This window comes from Carcharodon carcharias, chromosome 7 (assembly GCF_017639515.1).
Source record: "Carcharodon carcharias isolate sCarCar2 chromosome 7, sCarCar2.pri, whole genome shotgun sequence".
Taxonomy (NCBI): domain Eukaryota; kingdom Metazoa; phylum Chordata; class Chondrichthyes; order Lamniformes; family Lamnidae; genus Carcharodon; species Carcharodon carcharias.
The window spans coordinates 153,067,497-153,090,646 of NC_054473.1; the positions used below are offsets into that span (position 1 = coordinate 153,067,497).

Consider the following 23,150-nt stretch of genomic DNA (forward strand, 5'->3'; position numbering starts at 1 on the left):
AAGAGTTGACGTTTCGAGTCCTCATGACCCTTCGACAGAACTTGAGTTCGAGTCCAGGAAAGAGCTGAAATATAAGCTGGTTTAAGGTGTGTGTGTGGGGGGCGGAGAGATAGAGACACAGAGAGGTGGTGTGGTTGTAGGGACAAACAAGCAGTGATAGAAGCAGATCATCAAAAGATGTCAATGACAATAGTACAGTAGAACACATAGGTGTTGAAGTTAAAGTTGGTGATATTATCTAAACGAATGTGCTAATTAAGAATGGATGGTAGGGCACTCAAGGTATAGCTCTAGTGGGGTTTTTTTTAATAATGGAAATAGATGGGAAAAGGAAAATCTTTATAATTTATTGGAAAAAAGGCATTCCTTGAAGAGGAGTGGCAGTCAATTGAACAAAGAGATAAAAACAAAAAACTGCGGATGCTTGAAGAAGTTTTGTTCCTCTGCGACAAGATTTCACCCCTCTCCTTAGATTCACTCAGTTCTGTTGAAGGGTCATGAGGACTCGAAACGTCAACTCTTTTCTTCTCCGCCGATGCTGCCAGACCTGCTGAGTTTTTCCAGGTAATTCCGTTTTTGTTTTGGATTTCCAGCATCCGCAGTTGTTTGTTTTTATCATTTAGCAGTACAGTACAATGCCTGCTGCGGGTAAAGGGCAGTTTAGTTGAGGCTAGACAGTTCCCGCTGGCGGCGCTGTCAGCTGAGGGCGATGCGGTTCCATTAGTTCCCGCTGTTGCCGGAAGGCGGTGCTGTTCTCCAACTTCCCGCTGGCGACGCTGTCAGCGGAGGGCTGTGTGGTTCAATTAATTCCCGCTGGCGGCGCTGTCGGCGGAGGGCTGTGTGGTTCAAGTAATTCCCGCTGGCGGCGCTGTCGGCGGAGGGGCTGTGTGGTTCAATTAATTCCCGCTGTCGGCGGAGGGACTGTGCCGTTCATTTAATTCCCGCTGGCGGCGCTGCGGGTTTATTGGTGTTAGGTGTGTTTCTGCATTTTTAACCGGACGGAGGCCTTTCCGCGATGGAGGATCAGGAATTGGAGTCGATTCGGCGCCAGAGACTCGCTGAGTTGCGGGCTCAGCGCGGGGTAAGGCCGCGCACCTGAAGAGAGCGGGGCTGTGGTGGCCGCAGTGGAGGGAGGGAGGGCCGGCCGGCCTGGCTCAATAATAGGCCGATCGGCGTGACCAGAGCCTGGAGACCCCCGGGGAGGGGTGGGGTGGGGAGGTGGGCGGACGGCCAGACTGACTGTTAAGCTGGCCGCTGCAGCGAGCCTCGCACCGCTTCACTTCAGTCCGGGCTGTGGAGAATAGAGAGGCGAGGGAAGTGAGCCGGAGCTCCCTGATTTACAGAGGGCCTGTAGCCCCCATCACATCCAGGCTGGCTGCATATTTGTCAGTTAAATTTCATTCAGCCACGTTTCTCTTTGATTTGATTTTAACTCCTTCCTGGGCTATAAGTCCATTGACACCGTCCCACTACGTCGCCCGTAGCCATCCATCCTTGATATGCGAGTTTGCTATTCGGGAGGGGGAGGGGTATCCCATTCATGTTCCAGGAAACTGGCTGGGAGAGTGGTTGTAGTTCGTTTGCTGCACGCTGTAGAAACTCTGCATGTTTTCACCTTAACACCACAGCCAGGAAATATTCCAGCTGTCATATATCTGCACGTTGACTGCTCAAAAATATATTTTATGGCCAGTTTGTTGGAATGCTTGCAATGGATGCACAGTTAGAAAAAAATCCCTTTTCAGAAGTGCAACCCAGAATTTTTGGTAAATTTAGCATTGTTTATGGCCCTTGTTTTGCTGTCCAAAATATGTTTAACAGGGCCCACCAATTAATGTGTAAACTATTCAGCAACTTGGAGTGAGCAAGAGATACCTGGTGAAATGCAAATTGCAGTTTGCTGGACCATTTGCTCCATCACTTGCCTCGCAAAAACTCACCATGGAAAGTAAAGGCCTCGACTAAACAGCACAAGTATGCTTTTTGATGGTCAGATGTATGTTGCTGCAATGCCAGTCATTCTCTAGCCCAGAAAGTGAACAATTTAAACCGTGATGCCTCATTCCTACCTGTAGGAGCAGTCAGGCACTTCTGTCGGCAAAATAAAAATAGAAAATGCTGGAAACAGCACGTCCAGCAGCATTTGTAGAGAGAATTAACATTTCAGGTCGATGACCTTTCATCAGAACCACTTGGCTATGAGTTGAAATGGAAGATTGATGTAAATGGTGTGATTGCCAGTTGTCGTAGACAAGAAATTATTTATGGATTGGGTTGGTGGTAAAATTAGAGAAAGCTGGGGATGGAGGTGGATCATCTGTCCTGCCATCTCTGAGCTGCAAAGTAAAATCATTAAACTCTGAATAAGGCTGAGTTTAAATGTAATGCTGAGGCACTAGCTGAAGTATATTAAAACAGTGTGTAATCTGGGTCAGTCTTAAGCAGAAGTTGAAATTAGCATTCCAAAAGGAACAAGCGAAGAGGGCACACAGCATGCCTTTGCCATACTGTATTAACTCAACATTATTACAATTACGCAGCTATATTTATCCCTGCCTGGTTGATGCCCTGTTAGTAATAGGGGGAGGTGGTGGCGTAGTGGTATTGTCATTTGACTAGTAATCCAGAGACCCACGCTAATGCTCTGGGGACTGGGGTTTGAATCCCACCACGGCAGATGGTGGAATTTGAATTCAATAAAAATTTGGAATTAAAAGCTAATGATGACCACGATGGTAAAAACTCATCTGGTTCACTAATATTCTTTAATGAAATCTGCAGTCCCTACCTGCCAATAGTAATGTCCTTACGTGCCCCCTGAAATAGCCTAGCAAGCTACGATTATTACAAAGCGGACAGACTACTCGGCATTGACTTACGCACCGGAAACTACAACGGCTAACTCAGTCCTATTGACCCTGCAAAGCCCTGCTTACTAACATCTAGGGGCTAGTGGCAAAATTGGGAGAGCTGTCTCACAGACTAGTCAAGCAACAGTTTGACATAGTCATACTCACAGAATCATACTTTACAGATAATGTCCCAGACGCCAGCATCATCAGTGGTATACAGGTGGGAGGGAGTTGCCTTGTGAGTCTCATGGCATCATGGGCAAGGAAACCCCCTGCTGATTAGCAGATGCCTCCCACCCCCAGCTGATGAATCAGTGCTCCTCCATGTTGAACACTACTTGGAGGAAGCACGAGAGTGGTAACGGTGCAGAATGTACTCTGGGTAGGGGATTTCAATGTCTTTCACCAACAGTGGCTTGATAGCACCGCCACTGACAGAGCTGGCCAAGTCCAAAATGACATAGCTGCTAGACTGGGTCTGTGGGAGGTGGTGAGAGAACCAACAAGAGTGCGCAACATACTTGACCTCATCCTCACCAATCTGCCTGCCGCAGATGTACCTGTCCATCCCAGCATCAGTAGGAGTCCTTGTGGAGATGAAGTCCCACCTTCACATTGAGGATGCTCTCCATTATATCGTGTGGCACTACCACCGTGCTGAGTTGATGGATTTTGAACAGATCTAGCAACTTGAGATTGGGCACCCATGAGGCTCTGTGGGCTATCAGCAGCAGAATTATACTCAACCACAATCTGTAACCTCATGGCCTGATATATCCTCCACTCTACCATTATCACCAAGTCAGGGAACCAACCCTGGTTCAATGAAGAGACCAGGAGGGCATTCCAGGAGCAGCACTAGGCATAAAATGAGGTGTCAACCTGGTGAAGCTGCAACTCAGGACTACTTGTGTGCCAAACAATGTAAGCAGCATGCAATAGACAGAGCTAAGCAATCCCACAACCAATGGATTAGATCTAAGCTATGCAGTCCTGCCACATCCAGTCGTGAATGGTGATGGAAAATTTAATAATTAACTGGAGGAGCGGGCTCCACAAATATCCCCATCCTCATTGATGAGGGAGCCCAGCACATCACTGCAAAAGATAAGGCTGAAACATTTGCTACAATCTTCAGCCGGAAATGCTGAGTGGATGATCCATCTCGGCCTCCTCCGGAGGTCCCTAGCATCACAGATGTCAGTCTTCAGCCAATTCAATTCCCTCCATGTGATATCAAGAAACAACTAAGGGCACTGGATCCTGCAAAGGCTATGGGCCTTGATATTCCAGCAATTGTACTGAAGACTTACCATGCCCCTAGCCCAGCTGTTTCAGTACAGCTACAACACTGACATCTACCTGGCAATGTGGAAAAATTGCTCGGGTATGTCCTGTCCCATAAAGTGACAGGGTTATCAACAGTGCTATCAAGCGGCACTTAGAAATAATCTGCTCACTGATGCACAGTTTGGGTTCTGTCAGGGCCATTCTGCTCCTGGCCTCATTACAGCCTTGGTTTAAACATGGACAAAAGAGCTGAACTCCAGAGGTGAGGTGAGAGTGACAGCCCTTGACATCAAGGCAGCATTTGACCGAGTGTGACATCAAGGAGCCCTAACAAAACTGGAGTCAATGGGAATCGGGGAAAACTCTCTGCTGGTTGGAGTCATACCTAGCACAAAGGAAGATGGTTGTGGCTGTTGGAGGTCAGTCATCTCAGTTCCAGGACTTCAATGTAGGAGTTCCTCAGGTTGTATCCCCGGCCCCATCACCTTCAGCTGCTTCATCAATGATCTCCCTTCCATCAAAGGGTCAGAAGAGGGGATGTTCACTGATGATTGATCCAACAGAGGGCGTTGGTGAGAAGTGACTGAAGTATTCTGGAAGAAGTCATCGCAGCCACCGCGACTCAGGAGGGAACCAAGGAGAAGGACTCTTGCACGCAACAGGAGGAGGGGCATCCAACAGAGGGTGCTGGTGAGAAGTGACTGAAGCATTCTGGGAGAAATCATCGCAGCCACCGCAACTCAGGAGGGAACCGAGGAGGACTCTTGCACTCAACAGGAGGAAGGGCATCCAACAGAGGGCGCTGGTGAGAAGTGACTGAAGCATTCTGGGAGAAGTCATCGCAGCCACCGCAACTCAGGAGGGAATCGAGGAGGACCCACTCAAAGAACAGAATAGCCCCGAACATTACATTGCTGTAGTGTTTCCATCTCTCCCTCCCTCCCTCAAACCTAAAAAAAAGAGAGAGAGAGGAAGAGGCAGTGCCTTCAGGAGTGCACCAGACCTGCAAGGAACACTCTTCTGAAAGTGGATTTTAAAGAAAAGGTAGCTGATTGGTGAGTAATCCTGGGAGCAGACTTGGAGGGAGGAGCACCAGAGCGGTGACCTCAGGGCACAGAGTAACTGAAGCCAAAACTGAAAAAGGGATATCACAGGAAAGCTGTGACTTGATTGGTTGGTAGGAAATCTGCACCAAATTTGAAAAAAAAAAACACTGCCCAGGAGGCCATTCAAGAGGGGGGAGCAAAAAGACAAGTGGTAGTTGTAGGGAATTCTATAGGGGAATTGACAGCTTCCTTTGTAAGCAGGATTGAGAGTCCCACATGGTATGTTGCCTGCCCGGTGCAAGGGTGAGGGACATTGCTGACAGGCTTGAAAGGATATCAGAGAAGGAGGGGGAGGATCCAGTTGTTGTGGTCCACGTCGGGGCAAATAACATAGGTAAGACTAGGAAAGAGGACCTGTTTGAGGATTATCAGGAACTAGGAACTAAATTAAAGAACAGGTCCTCAAGGGTTATAATCTCTGGATTACTACCCAAGCCATATGCAAATTGGCATAGGGACATGAGAATAAGGGAAGTAAACACCTGGTGTGGGAAAGAGGGGTTTCATTTCGTGGGTCACTGGCATCAGTATTAGAACAGGAGGGATCTGTACTGTTGGGACGGTCTCCACCTGAACCGATCTGGGACCAATGTTCTAGCGAAAAGGGTAAATAGAGTGATCAACAAGACTTTAAACTAGAAAGTGTGGGGGAGGGAAGGATAAAACTCCAAGAAGCATGACTAATGGGAAACAAAGCAGCAGGTTAGCATGTGGCGGGGTGGATTCAACTTCATGGGAAATTATGAAAAAACTGAAAAGAAAGGAGAGCCCAGGAGAGGCTATTAAAGTCTCCAGAACACAAAATAGGAAAGAGTGTTTGGAAAGGACTAGGAATCTAACTTCATGCACATCAGATAAAGGGATGACAGTGAGAAAGGGTCAGGAAATACAGGACTGAAGGTGTTGTATCTGAATGCACGCAGTATATGAAATAAACTAAATGAGCTTGTGGTGCAGATTGAAATTGGCAGGTATGATGTGGTGGGCATTACGGAGACATGGCTGTAAGGGGATCAGGACTGGGACCTAAATATCCAAGGATATACATCCTATCGAAAAGATAGGCATGTTGGCAGAGGGGGTGGGGTTGCTTCGTTAGTAAGAAATGAAATTAAATCGATATCAAGAAATGATGTAGGGTCAGATGATGTAGAATATGTGTGGGTAGAGTTGAGGAACTGCAAAGGTAAAAAAACCATAATGGAAGTTATGTACAGGCCTCCGAACAGTAGTCAAGATGTGGGGCACAAGATACCCCAGGAGATAGAAAATGTGTGTAAGAAAGGCAAGGTTACAGTGATCATGGGGGATTTCAATGTACAGGTAGACTGGGAAAATCAGGTTGGTAGTGGATCCCAAGAAACGGAATTTGTGGAATGTTTACGAAATGGCTTTTTGGAGCAGCTTGTGGTGGAGCCCACTAGGGAACAGGCAATTCTAGATTTAGTGATGTGTAATGAGGCAGATTTGATAAGGGAGCTTAAGGTGAAGGAACCCTTAATATGACCATAATATGATCAAATTTACCCTGCAATTTGAGAGGAAAAAGCTGGAATCAGATATAACGGTATTACAGTTGAATAAAAGTAACTACAGAGGCATGAGGGAGGAGCTGGCCAGAATTGACTTGGAGATGAGCCTAGCAGGAAAGACAGTGGAACAGCAATGGCAGGAGTTTCTGGGAGTAATTTGGGAGACACAGCAAAAATTCATCTCTAGGAAGAAGAAGCATAATAAAAGGGAGGACAAGGCAACCATGGCTGACAAGGGAAGTCAGGGACAGCATAAAAGCTAAAGAGAAAGCATACAATGCGGCGAAGAGCAGTGGGAAACCAGGGGATTGGGAAGCCTACAAAGACCAACAGAGGACAACTAAAAAAGAAATAAGGAGGGAGAAGATTAAATATGAGGGTAAACTAGCCAGTAATATAAAAGAAGATTGCAAGAGTTTTTTTTAGATATATAAAGGGTAAGAGAGAGGCAAAAGTGTACATTGGGCCGCTGGAAAATGACGCTGGAGAAGTAGTGGGGAACAAAGAAATGGCGGAGGAATTGAATAGGTACTTTGTGTCAGTCTTCGCGGTAGAAGACACAAGTAACATCCCTATAGTTCAAGAGTGGCCATTACCAAGGAGGAGGTGCTAGGAGAACTGAAAGGTCTGAAGGTGGATAAATCACCTGGACCAGATGGATTGCACCCCAGAGTTCTGAAGGAGATAGCTGAAGAGATAGTGGAGGCGTTAGTGGTGATCTTTCAGGAATCACTGGAGTCAGGGAGGGTCCCAGAGGACAGGAAAATCGTTAATATAACCCCACTGTTTAAGAAGGGAGTGAGGCAAAAGACGGGAAATTACAGGCCAATTAGTCTGACCTTGGTCATTGGTAAGATTTTAGAGTCCGTTATTAAGGATGAGATTTCAGAATACTTGGAAGTGCATGGTAAAATCGGGCAAAGTCAGCATGTTTTCATCAAGGGGAGGTCATGCCTGACAAATCTGTTAGAATTTTTTTGAGGAGGTAATGAGTAGGTTAGACAAAGGAGAGCCAATGGATGTTATCTACTTGGACTTCCAGGAGACCTTTGACAAGAGGCTGCTCGGTAAAATATGAGCCCATGGCGTTAGAGTCAAGGTATTAGCATGGATAGAAGATTGGCTGTCCGGCAGGAGGCAGAGAGTGAGGATAAGGGGTCCTTCTCAGGATGGCGGCCGGTGACTAGTGGAGTTCCGCAGAGGTCAGTGTTGGGACCACAACTTTTCACTTTATACATTAATGTTCTTGATGAAGGAACTGACGGCATCCTGGCTAAGTTTGCAGATGATACAAAGATAGGTGAAGGGACAGGTGGTATTGAGGAGGCGGGGAGGCTGCAGAAGGACAGGTTAGGAGAATGGGCAAAGAAGTGGCAGATGGAATACAACGTGGGGAAGTGTGAGGTCATGCACTTTGGTAGGAAGAATAGAGGCATAGACTATTTTCTAAATGGGGAGAGAATTCAGAAATCTGGAGTGGAAAGGGACTTGGGAGTCCTAGTCCAGGATTCTCTTAAGATTAACTTGCAAGTTGAGTCAGTAGTTAGGAAGGCAAATGCAATGTTGGTATTTATTTCGACAGGACTAGAATATAAAAGCAGGGATGTGCTGCTGAGGCTTTCTAAGGCTCTGGTCAGACCACATTTAGAATATTGTGAGCAGTTTTGAGCCCCGTATCTCAGGAAGGATGTGCTGGCCCTGGAGAGGGACCAGAGGAGGTTCACGAGAACAATCCCAGGAATGAAAGGCTTAACATATGAGGAACGCTTGAGGACTCTGGGTCTGTACTTGGAGTTTAGAAGGATGAGGGGGGATCTGATTGAAACTTACAGTATACTGAAAGGCCTGGATAGAGTGGACGTGAGGAAGGTGTTTCCATTAGTAGGAGAGACTAGGACCCGAGGGCACAGCCTCAGAGTAAAGGGAAGACCTTTTAGAACAGAGATGAGGGGAAACTTCTTTAGCCAGAGAGTGGTGAATCTATGGAATTCATTGCCACAGAAGGCTGTGGAGGCCAGGTCATTGAGTGTATTTAAGACCAAGATAGATAGGTTCTTGATTGGTAAGGGGATCAAAGGCTACGGGGAGAAAGTGGGAGAATGGGGTTGAGAAACTTCTCAGCCATGATTGAATGGCGGAGCAGACTCGATGGGATGATTGGCCTAATTTCTGCTCCTATGTCTTATGGACTGCACAATGTTCAGCACCATTCACGACTCCTCAGATACTGAAGCAGTCCATGTCCAAATGCAGCAAGGCCTGGTCAATATCCAGGCTTGGGCTGACAGGTGGCAAGTAACATTCGTGCCACACAAATGCCAGGCAATGACATCTCCAAAAAGAGAGAATCTAACCATTGCCCCATGACATTCAACGGCATTACCATCGTTGAACCCCCTACTATCAACATCCTGGGAATTACCATTGACCAGAAACTGAACCAGACTAGCTTTACAAATACTGTGGCTACAAGAGCAGGTCCGAAGCTAGGAATCCTGCGGCAAGTAACTCACCTCCTGAATCCCCAAACCATGTCCACCGCCTACATGGCACAAGTCAGGAGTGTGATGAAATACTCTCTACTTGCCTGGATGAGTCCAGCTCCAACAACAGTCAAAGCTCAACACCATCCAGGCCAAAGTGGCCCGCTTGATTGGCACCCATCCACAAACATTCACTCCCTCCACTACCAAAGTACAGTGGCAGCAGTGTGTACCATGTACAAGATGCACTGCAGGAACTCTCTAAGGCTCTTTAGACAGCACCTTCCAAACTCATGACCGCCACCATCTAGAAGGACAAGAACAGACCACCTGTAAGTTCCCCTCCAAGCCATTCACCATCCCGACCTGGAACTATATCGCTGTTCCTTCACTGTTGCTGGGTCAAAATCCTGGAACTCCTTCCCTAGCAGCACTGTGGATATACCTACATGGATTGCAGCTGTTCAAGAAGGCATCTCACCACACCTTTTCGAGGGCAATTAGGGATGTGCAATAAATGCTGGGCTAGCCAGTCACTCCCACATCCCATGAATTAATTATAAAAAAGTACAAAGATGAAAATAAATCTTTTTATGAAGAATTTTCATCTCACTAAGGCAGTGAATCAGGCCAATCTGCATCTAACAACCTGCTCTGAAAACTCTGCTCATGTTGACAACTGTGACAAATTGCATCACAGCAGCTGAGACAATCCACAATATTCTAAAACAGAACATTCTAAATAAAACAACCCACACCATTCTAAAAATTCACCCTATTCCCCATTGCTAATGGACTGTTAAAAAATCCCAGGATCCAGATCTACATCTTCATTAAAATCTAATCTGTTTTTACTTGGGTCATATCCTATTGATTAACAAGTTTTATTGAGATCTGTCCATTAGTTTTCAAGATACATTGTTTACAGACTAACAGGCGAAAACATTACCACTACCCACCTTCAGTAGCAAAGGTAATCACCTTTAATAGACTAAGATTACTTTTCAGTTAAATCTGTTACCTACGCTACCTAATGTATAGTAGTTTTCCACAGATTGAGTAACTCTCTGCTTACTTTTTTGGCCAGTGATCATTTGAAGTTATGCAGGGTTTTAAAATACATTTGTCACTTATCAATACTGATTGTTGCCATTTACAATTCATTTGATAGATGAAAACAGTCAATTTGTATAACAGACCTGTGTTATGTCATGACACAATCGTGGAATTGAAGGATTGCAAGGTTACTGAGTAATCATGTTTTAAATCAGCTAGCATTTGTAAACAAATGTCATAATCTGCTAAATTTACTTATCTTACCTACATTCAGGATGCACCCGATGATCAGCAGAACCAGCAAGAGGCGAAACAGCGGTAAGGATGCCAACTATTCTAAAATAAAACTTATCGCATTATTTACTGTTTGCCATTTGCCACTCTCAACAGAAGTTTATCAATTGTCTATTTGTAAATGGCTACTGTGGAGGAAAGAAGGGTGTGTAAGTAAAAGGGGATGGCATGCCCTCTGCATTTGTATTTCCTCCAAGTAGAAAACTTCTTGGTCTGATAGATTTGGCAATTCGACACTGCCAAGTGTGAAAATGCTGTAAGTTGTTCCCTGGTGTATTAATACCATTGTATTATCCTATATTTGAATTTGTTTCTTTGAGAATTTACAGCAGAACATGTCAGTAATTCAGATTATTTTGACTACTTTAAGTACACGTTTTGATCCTTGTACAGAAAAACTGCTGCAGTCCTTCTTAAGTAACATTGATGTTATTTTCTTACTTTTGACTTTATTGGAAGCAATGCAATACTGCTTATTCTTATTTATGCCTCATTAATGTGAGCAAATTGTGATTGCAGGGAATCAGAAATGAGGAACAGTATTCTTGCTCAGGTTTTAGATCAATCTGCTCGTGCCAGATGTGAGTAACAGAAAACTACATTCCAACTCTAATTAGAAACAAGGTAGAAAGTCACTTAATGGATTGTAAGATCTTTAAACTAATTGGCATTGATGAAAGAAAATGATTACCATGTACTAAATAAAGTGTATTGATTAAAGTATTATGTTGGTCAAAATTCGCTAGAAGCAGGAGTAACATAAACTCTATAGGAAAGAACCACACCCTCAGTTTCTCATCAAGATATCCTCCTCCTTTCCTCCCTCATCCTGCTCTGACAACTCATCCTCAGTCTCTGCTCCCTTGCCTTCTCTTCTGATTTCACTTCTCTAAACCATCTCTTTATAAATTTTCTTATTATATTCACAGCTACCCCCTCAATCTTCTCATCTCACATGGCCTCTTTACCATTTCCTTGTATTCCTTATTCACATCTCCCTACCTTCTTTCAACTCCACTTGCTTCTGTATTCACCTTTTGAGGAATAAACTCTCCCATCCCACTTATAGCTGTACTTCAAAGGCTAACAGTTGGTAGTTTGACCCTGCATTCAACACAATACTTATACAGCCATTAATCAGATCAGTCACTCCCTCACCTCCACCTTTGAAACCCTTGTGCCCAACAACTGTTATTCTTGCCCATCCTGGACTTTCACTTTGGTAGGATGCTCATCTTCACTCCCTCAAGTTTAAGGGTGCAGACTTCAGTGTATCTGGAGCTGAATTGATTTAGCCGTCCGTTGCATGGATCTGACTGGACCAGTTCAAGCTCTGCATACCCTAATCTTCCTCCTATCATGCATCATTGGAGGATCACCTAGAATACAAAGACAACTCCAGACTTTTTATCAGACACTGCAAGCAGTTTTGTCTCCTTAGGTACTATACCCTCCTTTTCAAATCAGCCATAATCAAAAGCAAAACATCTTTTGACCTTCTCACACAAACTACTGCAGCGACTTCAACCTCCCTTTCCTCTCAAGTCCTTGAATGTGTTTTTGTCTCCATTTTGTCTGCCTTTCTTGCATCTCTATGTTTGAGTCCTTCCATTCAGGTTGCCATCCACAACACTAACTTAAATCACAAATTACATTCTTTCTGTGCTTTTTCCTTCTCATCCTCCTCAACCTCTTTGTAGCCTTTGCCATAGTTGACCACAACATTTTTCTTTAATGCTTCTCTTCTGTTGTTGTTCTTCTGTTGTCCAGCTTAGTAGACTGTCCTTGCCTATTTCCATTTTTATTAATCTGAGCATTTCCAGTAGGGACCTCTCTTCTGGCTACTACACCATTACCTCGGGAGTTCCCTAAGGAACCTTTGCCTCCTCTTGTTTGTCTGCATCTTTGGCAACATCGTCTAAAGATATAGGGTTGGGTTCCACGTGTAAGCTGACCAGCAAATTTAACCTTTCAAAAACTTCTTTACCACCCTCTGTGTTGTCAGGTGGCTTGTCCCTGTCCAGTTATGGATAGCCCACAATTTCCTCCATTTAAACATTGGGAAGACAGAAGCCTTTGCTTTTGAAGGTTGCCACAAATTCTGTACCATTGTCACCAATTTGACTGATCCTCCAGCCTTTATCTCAAGCTGTTTGCATCCTCAGTGACACTATTTGACCCAAATCTGAACTTCTGGCTCCATTATCTCTCTTTCGCAAATGCCACCCACTCTGCCCACCTTTCTCCCTGCCTCAGCCCATCTGCTGCTGAAACATGCATCTATGCCTTTGTCACTTATAGATTCAACTCTTCAAAATCTCCCTGGTCAGTTCACCACCATCTGGAAATATCAGTTCAACTAAAACTCTGCTGCCCATATCCTTTCCTACACCATGTCCTGCCCTTGCAGCACCCCTACGCTCAATGAACTGCACTGGATTCCTGTACCCAAAAATTCTTGTTAAAATTCTTCTTATCGCTCAGCATTGCATAAATGCTAATAATGATGGATATATTTGGTGATTGCCATGACAACATGTTTAAATAATGGCTCTAGAAGTTAATTCATTTTATTACCAATGTCACTGTAATCCAGTTTTTTGCACTAGATCACAGCTGCTGGTGAACAAACACCATTGAATAGGTGTTTGGTAATGAAGCAAAATCTTACTGATGCTGGAAATCTGAAACAAATGCTGGAAATATTCAGCAGGTCAGGCAGCAGAGAGAAATAGAGTTAATACTTCAAGTTGATGACCTTTCCTTGGAACTGGAACTGGAAAAAGTTGGAGATGTAACAGGTTTTAAGTAAGTATAGGTGCAGGGAAGGAAAGAACAAGAGGAAGGGTTGGTGATAGGATGGAAACCAAGAGGGATTAAATGACAAAATGATGATAATTCAAGTCAAAAGGAGATGGTAATGGAACAAATAAAGAAACAAAGGATCTTTAAATGGGAATAGCAGAATTGCTGTTCCCCCCCAAAAAAATGGGAGCAGAGACAATGATATTGAATGTGGTGTTGAGCCCAGAAGTGTAAAATATCCAACTGAGAAATGAAGTGCTGTTCCTTGTGCTTATTTGAGCTTCATTGAAAGAAGGACAGAAAGGTCAGAGTGGGAGTGGCAGAAATGAAAATGTCAGGTGACCCAAAGCTCAGAGTCATATTTATGGTCTGAACAGAGGTGCATTGTACAAAATGAATAAAAGTACAAGCAAATTGCTACTTCACCTGGAAGGAGGTTTTAGGACCCTGGAATGTGGGTAGGGAGAAGGTGAAAGGGCAGGTGTTGCATCTTCTGCATTTGCTTAGGAAGGGAGGGTGTATTGGGAGTGATTAAGGAGCAGACCAGAGTATTGCAGAGTGAATGATCCCTTCAGAACGCTGAAAGAGACAGGGAAGATGTGTTTGGTGGTAATCACACTAGAGGTGATGGAAATGACGGAGAATAATGCATTAAATCTGGAGGTTGTGTAAGGGAACCCTATCATGGTTCTCGGAACGGAGGGGAACGGGTGAGCGGAAATGCGAGATATGGTATGGACACGGTCAAGACCCATCAACCACACTGGAGAGGAATCCAAGTTGAGGTAAAAGGAAGACATATCAGAAACTCTAGGTCCCCACCTCAATGAACTTCAAGCTCGGAATGGTGCTGAGGCCTCCGTCTGTCACTTTGCCTCCACACCCACTCTGACCACTATCATGCAGAGCAGAGCCTTTTCTCCCATCTTCACAATTCCCCTTCTTCTGGGCCTCTTATGCTCTCTAGATCTTTTCTTTGGGAACTGCCACATGGTATCAGCAGTCTCAAATTCTCTGTTCCCCTCACTCACTCTAATCAATCGCTCTCTGAGCTGCCAACACCATATTCTCTGAGGTCCACTTCAGATGATGTCATTAAACCTGTTGACAAGGATGGCACTGTACCCAGCAAAGACTGAATGGCAACTGTCTAAAAACTCTTCCTACCTCCCCCAGGACTATGACCCCACCACTGAACGATCAAGCCGTTGTCTCCAGGTCTATCATTAATTTAATCTACTCTGGAAGTCTTCCCTCCACACCCTTCAACCTCGTAGGCCCCAACCTGACACAGCCCACTTCCACCTCCTTCCCAGGAACTACAAATGGAGTTGCTCTGCTGGACCCATTGTTTCAGCCTGTTCTTGTCCTACAGAAATTATTTCTTCGTATCTAGATTCTACTTGTTCTGTCCTTGACCAGTCTGTTCCCACCTACATCTCTTCTGACACCCACTGGCATTTTAACAGTTTCCAGTATCCTTGGCCCTAATCATCTCCTTTTCACCATAGTCACTCTACACTTTCACTCCCCACTGGGACGGTCTGAAGGCCCTCCACTTCTTTCTTAAACAAAGACCAACCAGTCCCCGTCCACCACCACCCTCCTCGGTCTGGCTGAACTTGTTCTTGCATTGAGCAACTTGTCCAATGATTCCTCTCACTTCCTCCAAACCAACGGTGTTGTTATTGGAAACTTGTATGGTTCCTAACTATGCCTGCCTTGGCGTGGGATCCAGTCTTTGTTCCAGTCCTATTCAGGTGCTCTTCCTCACCTTTTTCCAGTACATTGATGACTGTGTTGGTGCTGTTCCCTGCAGTTGCCCAGAAATGGAAAATTTAATCAACTTTGCATCCAATTTCACCCCTCCCTCTCCCCTCACATGACCCATCTTTGACTCTTTCCTTCCTTTCCGCAACTTCTCTTTCTCCATGTCTGGGTGTTTGCTATCAACCAGCATCAGCTATGAAGGACAAAGCAGTCCGCTTGATTGGCACCCCATCCACAAACATTCACTCCCTCCACCACTGACGAACAGTGGCAGCAGTGTGTACCATTTACAAGATGCATTGCAGAAACTCACCAAGGCTCCTTAGGCAGCATCTTCCAAACACAAGACCACTGCCATGTAGAAGGACAAGGGCAGCAAATACTTGGGAACGCCACCACCTGGAAGTTCCCCTCCAAGCCACCCACCATCCTGACTTGGAAATATATCACCGTTCTTTCACTGTTACTTGGTCAAAATCCTGGAACTCCCTCCCTAACAGTACTGTGGATGTATCTACACCACATGGACTGCAGTAGTTCAAGAAGGCAGCTCACCCAACCTTCTCAAGGACAATTGGGGATGGGCAATAAATGCTGGCCTAGCCAGCAACACTCACATCCTGTAAATGAATAAAAGAAAAATAAACCCACTGACCCCAACTGTTCCTTAACTAGTCTTCCTTTCTCTCTCTCTCTCTCCCCCCCCCCCCCCATTTCTTGGAAGGACTCTACCCTCTTCTTCTTATTTCTCCTTCCTGATTGGACAATTCCACCTTCCATACCAGTACTGCCTTTGTGTCTTCCTTTTTCCTCAAATCGAGGATTCCCCTCCAGCGTGATTGGCAGGGTTCTCAACAATGTCAATTCCATTTGTTGTACTTCTGCTGTCACCCACTCACGCCAACCTAGAGCCAGAAAAGTGTTCTCCTTGTCCTCATCTTCCACCCACCAGCCTCCACATTCAACATTATCATCCTGCACAATTTTTCCACCACCTCTAGCATGATGCCACCACCAAACTCATCTTCCCTCCCCTGTGTCCTTTTAGCATTTGAAAGAAACCATTCCCTCAGTCACACTGCGGTTCACTTCTCAGTCACCCCTTCCAAGGCACCTTTCCATGCAAGTGCAGGAGATGCAACACTTGCCATTTTGCCTCCTCCCTTCCATCAACCATGGTCTCAAATACACTTTCCAGATGAAACTACAGTTTACTTGTCCTTTCAATTTAGTGTACTGTAGTGTGCGGCCTCCTCTACACTGGGCACAGGTGCAGATTGGCTGATGTTTTTGTGGAACACCTCCATTCAGTCCACAAGCGTGACTCTGAGCTCGTCATCTACCATATTAATTTTCTATTCCATTCCCACTCATCTCAGTGCCCTACACTGTTTCAGTGAAGCTCAATGTAAGCTGGAGGAATAGCAGCTCACTTATCAAGTAGGCACTTTACAGCTTCCTGAGCTCAATGTTGAGTTCAACAATTTCAGATCATAAACTCTGTTCCTGTTTTTTTTGGACGGCAGCTGATTGGCAGGGTTCTCTGTGATTCCCATTTATACTGCCTCTAGACACCTTTTTTGTTTCTTTACTTGTCTCATTACCATCCCCTTTTACCTTGCACCATCATTCCTTTTTTTGTTTAATTTTGTTCCTGCCTTCCACCTTATCACAGACGTTCCCTTTTATTTTTGTCATCTCTTCCCTTTTCCTCCCTCTGTACTTTTTTAAAACCTGTTAAATCTCTAGCTTTTTCCAGTTCTGACAAAAGGTCATTGAACCTAAAGGTTAACTCTGTTTCTTTCTCCACAGGTGCTGCCTGACCTGCTGAGTGTAACCAGGTATTTGACACTAGCTAATGAAAGTAGAAGTGCCATCAACTCATTATTGCCACCTGGTGGTGTCTGTGTACTGTCACAACTGGAAAGGCTAGTGTTCTAACCTTGTAAATGCTATGGCACAGCTTTTAATTAACAGGCATAATCCAGGGACGATATCTTGTGAGCAATTTTAGTGAGAATTAACTAGAATTTTCCATGGTCAAAAATTAAAAAGAAACTTGCCTGTAGAAATCTTTTTTTAAACTTTGTAGTTTGTGTGACGTGAAGTGCTGGTGCTGAGTTGGATGTTTTGCAAACATAGTACCGCCAGTGAATAACATTTCCAGCTGGCAGTTTGTTTTTACTTCTTAGGCAGCACAAACAAATTGAAACAACACAATGGTTGTATTCATCCACTAAGCAGGATAATGATTGGAAATTTTTTTAAATGTGCCGGTGCAGTTAAATTTAACTTTTGATCTTACAAAATGCCTAGGTGTGCAAAATGCTTTTAGTTAGCCTTTCCTGAAGTATTCCTTCAATAAGTTTTCTGTGTGCTTCATATTGTTTATATATTTTTTCATCCCCAGTGAGTAATTTGGCACTAGTGAAGCCTGAGAAAGCCAAATCAGTGGAGAATTACCTTATCCAGATGGCAAGATTTGGGCAGCTTGGTGGAAAAGTAAGACATTGTCAATTTGGATATAACCAACTCTTCTGTCAGTTAAAATCGAGTCTTTATCATATTTTGTAATGCGAAGAAACAAAAAGTTAACATGCAGGTATAGGAAGCAATCAGGAAGGTAGGCTTTATTTTATTCTTGATGCGAAGAGGTTGGAGTAGAAAAGTGAAGAAGTGTTACTGCATTTATATCGTGCATAAGTGAGATCTGGAGTACTGCGTACATTTTCGGTCTCCCTACTAAGGATGGATATACTTGCCTCAGAGAGAGTGCAACAAAGGTTTGCTAGACTGATTCCTGGGATGAGGGGATTGTGCTGTGAAGAGAGATTTTAAGTATATTAAGCCTATATTCCCTAGAATTTAGAAGAATAAGAGGTGATCTAATTGAAACATGTAAGATTATTATAGGGCTTGACATGGTTGATGCTGGGAGAATGTTTCCTTGGCTGAAGATTCTAGAATGAGGGGTCAGAATCCCAGAACAAGGAATTGGCCATTTAGGACTGAGATGAGGAGAAATTGCTTTACTCTGAAGATTATGAATCTGGAATTCTCTATCCCAGACGCTGTGGATGCTCATTCGTTGAGTATATTAAAGACAGATTGATGGGTTTTTAGGTACTAAGGGAATTGAAGGATATGGAGTTAATGCGGAAAGGTGGAGTAGAGGTCAAAGAATGGTGGAGTAGGCTTGAGGGGCCACCATTTCTTCTGTTCTAAAATTACAATTTTCATTTAGAAAATGTTTACTGTTTTGCATTAATTGGACATATTTGTCATTAGAACTGTTCTCATCATTGCAGTTTTTTAATTTTAGTGTTTATTGAACATGGCACGTGCTTTTACAAGAGTTCTTGAAGTACACCTTCCAATTCACCGTGTTCCATCACAGAATGATAGGGTGTGGTCTCATGCCTATAGTTCCCCAAAGATTAGGCCTAACCATGCCATGGCCAGGAAGGAAATCAAAAGGCTGGTTGCTCCAGCCTGTACCTGTGTCACCTAACAATTGGCCATTGAGCAAACGTGCTGGTACTCTGAGTGATGTTCACTAGCATGCTTTGCTAGTTTTGGAAGGTATGCGAAACATGGCAGACTGTCAAAGAAGGGAGATGAAGAAGTAATTAATACTTTTCTTTAACAGTTTATCGCTGCTTGAGTTTTCAGTAGGTCCTGACTTTATTTGAGTAGGTAGATGGGGCTGACTGTCGTGGCTTTCTGTAAGTATTGCTGTTCGTTTTTTTTAAAATGCAAACATCACTAGCACGGAAAAGAAGAAATGAAACCAGCTCCATTACAAATGTATCAAACTTCATTATTGTATTTATGTCTTTAGATTTCTGAATCAGGATTGATTGAAATCCTTGAGAAAGTCAACCAACAAATGGGAAAGCAAACTATTGTCAAGGTAAATGCAGATATATTGTAGTTGGCATGATTTGGGTTGGCTTGCCTAATGATTTATGCTCTAAATTCTTTAATGGCTTCAAGTCTATTCTTGCTGTCTCACTTTTTAGCAAAACAATGTAGTTCTAATTGTAATTTACAGTGGTACTACAGAAATGACCATCTAGTGAAAATAAAAGTAAAATAAATGCTTTAACTAGCCATTTTGGTGAAATTGTGGAAAGTGTTTGTGTTTTATAGTATAGAAATAAAAATCAAAGGGTACAGTCCAAACGATACATCTATATCATGGACGAGGATCTAAGTCTAAAATAAACATATTCTGTTACCAAAGAAATTTGGAACTTGTCCGTTGCTCACTATTAAAGTGAACAATCTTCCCTCTAAGATGGAGACATATGGGGCTACAGAGTAAAGTGGAATGAAGTAAACAGGCCACTCACAACTTGGTCACTTTGTCGGGATTACTTTATCGTGTAATGTAAGACATGACTTAAAATACAAACTTCCATGGACAAAAAAGTAATGCTCAGAGGAGTTTGAAACCTGCCCAGTAAAAGAAAATTTAGAAGGAATATTGCATGTGAATTTAGTTGATTAGGAGCATTTTTTTTTCTTGACTGGGTCAATTAGGAGCATTTTTTTTCTTAACTAGGTCCAGACAGCCTGAAACAGTGAATCAAGTGCCAATCAATGCCTGATAACAGGTCTACTTCATGCTGTGGAAGCCCCCTGGGCTTAACAGAGTTCAACTGCTGATTTGTCAGGAAAACCAAAACTAAAAGAGAATTTTAGAACTGCTTGTTTTTAGTGAATGTTTGCATAAATATGAAAACTCTTAAATCAGATCTTAAAACATCTGCAGTATTCAGAGTACGAATATATATATAGAAATGCAGCCTAGAGAATATAAAGCTGAGCGTTAAGTACTTGGAAGGATGATTTGAGTGTAAGATACTGGATTCGTATAATTGAACTAGACACATTGAACTATGCAAACAGATGTTTGGAAAAACTGACACTTTCACGTCCTTATGTATTTCAGTTCAACAGAAGAAAAGTAATGGATTCTGATGAAGAGGACGATTACTGAATTCTGAACATCCAAAGAAACTAATTTAATAATAAGGGGAATAAAAGCTAGAGAGCTGTGCTGACAGAGGATGAGCAGATGTATTTGATATTTTTCCCCTTGTTTACTGAGAGAATTCTCTATAGTTTTGTATCTGTGGGTGGAAATAGCAAATCACTTGACAACTTGGTGGTTCTAAATGCTGCTTTTAAAGCATGGATAGAATCTCCTGGTGGTTGTGTGTGGAAATTTACTCCTGAGAGTGACTTTTTGAAAAGACTTTGAAGACCATCTTAAACAATTTCTCTGGTTAACCCCATTCATTGCTGAGAACAGCCATTAAGGCTGTCTACAGATGTGTACAGGTAATTCTGATTAATGTCTAAATGGAGGAAGTCTCCAGTTTCATTTCAATCAAGTTTGAATTAAACTGCTACTGATATTGTGGAATATCAAAAACAAACAGTTGACATGTAAATTGGAGATATTGTGCACGAAAAGCAATATACAACTTGTTTTGCACACCTGAGTATTGGTGTTTTGTTTAATTTTACTCTTCAGGGCTAATTCTAGATTGGTGAGCACCACACTCATGGGAAATTGCTGGCAGACCACCTGCAACATTCAGTTCATGGACCTCTGTGGGCCCGTGGTGTGCTCCTTGCTGGGAGTGTGGGATCTGCCCTTCTTGTTTTGAGTTACTATATGGCAAATAATTTTGAAATTTTAATTTAAAAGAATACTGTTTCTTTGCTTGTTTTTGTTTTTAAAAATTAATTCCCAAATTTAGTCCAAATCTCATTGCCAGTACATAATAAAGATGTACTTCATTGCAATTATGTTGGTGGTGTCTGAAATTACTGATTGTTACAGATTGTTGAAATATCCACTAAAGTTAAAGCAAAATACTGCAGATTTGGGAAATCGGAAATAAAAACAAAGTGCTGGAAATACTCAAGAAGGTCTGGTAACATCTGTGGTGAGAGAAACAATTAATGTTTCGAGTCAAATATGACTTCAGAACACAGTCGAAATATTCATATGGCTATTTAGAATGTATGTACAAATGCAAAATTGAACCTTACTCCAAGGAAGCAAGATATTTTAAAAAGTTATGGTGCAAAAACAAATCCAGGAACGGTGAAATATATTTTCTAAAAAGTCTGATGACCACGAAACCATTGCCGGTTGTCATTAAAAACCCATCTGGTTCACTAATGTCCATTAGGGAAGGAAATCTAAACAAGGGCAATTGGGGATGGGCAATAAATGTTGGCCTAGAATGAAAAAAAATGAGGTCTTTCCAGTTGTTTTTTGATTGATATTTGATGACCTTGCCATCCAAGGCTTGTATCATACAAAATTTGAGATCATAAAATAGTGTATGAATTGTAGAGAATCGTCATCAAACCCACTTGGTGTTTTCCTCATGCAAGATCTGCTGTGCCCTCTTAAGGGGTGATATTAGGGGCATTTCAGAAGGTTGTTTTGATTTCTTCATCCAGAGGGTCTGGCTGAGGTACTAAATGAGTATTTTACGTCTGTCCTCATTTAATAGGATTCTACCAATTTCATAGTAACAGAGGTAGTAATGAAATTGTATATGATAAAAAAATAGATTAAGAAGAGGCAAGTGAAAGATAGCAGAGCTCAAAATAGAAAAGCCACTGGTCCAATTGGATGCATCCTTGATTGCTAAGGAAAATGAGGGTGGAGATATCAAAGGCTCTGATCACAATCTTCCAATATACGAGCAAAAGATTAGAGGATTATAAATGTAATATTCTGTTCAAAAAAACCAAGCATTCAATTGCAGTGCATTGACATCATTGATAGTGACATCCCAGGCAACTGCCTGCATCAAAGATGATGCAGACCAAATAAAAAAAATGCACAACAACATTCGCACTCTCTCCCACTCTTTTGTTCTCCCTTCCACTTCCCTCCAGGATGGAATGGCATCCTCATTCCTCAAAGCTTTACTTCTCAGTTACTCTTGTGCAACAGGCATAACATGATCAATACAGCAGCTAATACCACCAATTGAATGGCATCACTTGGATGAGAGTTCCATTATGATGGTGTACCATCACCAGTGTTAACAATTTGCTTTCTGTTTTCAGTTGACAATATGCAGATTAGTGCTGTGATATAGAGCATCTTATTGACCCAACTATCATAAATCAGCTGTTTGGTGTCACAGTATTTTCCCTTGCCTATGAAGGCTATATTAGTTCATCCTTATTCCCAGAGTCCTACATTCCTGTTACAATTGGGTAATTTCTCATCAATCATGAATCCATAGGTTGCTGTTGTATACTGCCATTCCACATTGAACCTACAGATTTGTGGGGTTTTTTGGGTTGCAGCACTCTTATGTTCAATGCTACCAGGTTGCGTTCTTTATCAGATGACATAAGTGTTTTCATATGGTTTATGTATCAGACATCAGAATGTAGGACTCTGGGAATGAGAGGGAAGTATATAGTGGTGTACCTAAGAGGGTTAATATTAGTACCAGTGCTCTCTTTGATATATTTAATCACCTGGACTTGGGGAGATAGGGTATCATTTCAAAGTTTGCAGATGGTTATGAACGGCAGAAGTGTAGTAAGCAATGAGAATAGTAACAGACTTCAGGAAGATCCCAGAAATAGCTGTAAATCAAGCAATAGAAGGGAGGGAGGAACTCAGGAAAATTATGATACCAAGGAAGTTGTACTGAATAAATTGAAGAAGCTGTGGGCTGACAAGTCCCTGGATCCTGATGGACCTCATCCTTGGGTCTTAAAAGAGGTGGCTAGTGAGATAGTTGATGTGTTGGTTTTAATTTTCCTTAGATTCAGGGAAGGAAAAAATGAATGTAACTCCTTATTCAAAAGGCGGTGGGGGAGGCAGAAAGAAGAAAAATACAGGCCAGTTAGCTTTACATCTGCCATAGGGAAAATGTTAGAAGCTATTATTAAATACGTTATGGC

General features: G+C 42.9%; 1 protein-coding gene across 1 annotated transcript; it reads left to right on the forward strand.

Annotated features, from left to right (window-relative positions):
• Window positions 1–905: 905 nt before the first annotated feature.
• On the forward strand, window positions 906–21,008 carry pdcd5 (programmed cell death 5). Its single transcript, XM_041192725.1, has 6 exons — window positions 906–1,081; window positions 10,594–10,637; window positions 11,133–11,194; window positions 17,599–17,690; window positions 19,030–19,101; window positions 20,146–21,008. Exons 1-6 carry the CDS (start codon window positions 1,016–1,018, stop codon window positions 20,191–20,193), a joined length of 384 nt encoding a protein of 127 aa, XP_041048659.1. The 5' UTR covers window positions 906–1,015; the 3' UTR covers window positions 20,194–21,008.
• The last annotated feature ends 2,142 nt before the right edge of the window (window positions 21,009–23,150 follow it).

Coding starts and splice junctions, on each gene's coding strand:
- pdcd5 (XM_041192725.1), top strand. CDS start 1,016: ATGGAGGATCAGGAATTGGAGTCGATTCGGCGCCAGAGACTCGCTGAG. Junction 10,638..11,132: donor CAGCAAGAGGCGAAACAGCG/GTAAGGATGCCA, acceptor TTGTGATTGCAG/GGAATCAGAAATGAGGAACA. Junction 19,102..20,145: donor GAAAGCAAACTATTGTCAAG/GTAAATGCAGAT, acceptor TATGTATTTCAG/TTCAACAGAAGAAAAGTAAT.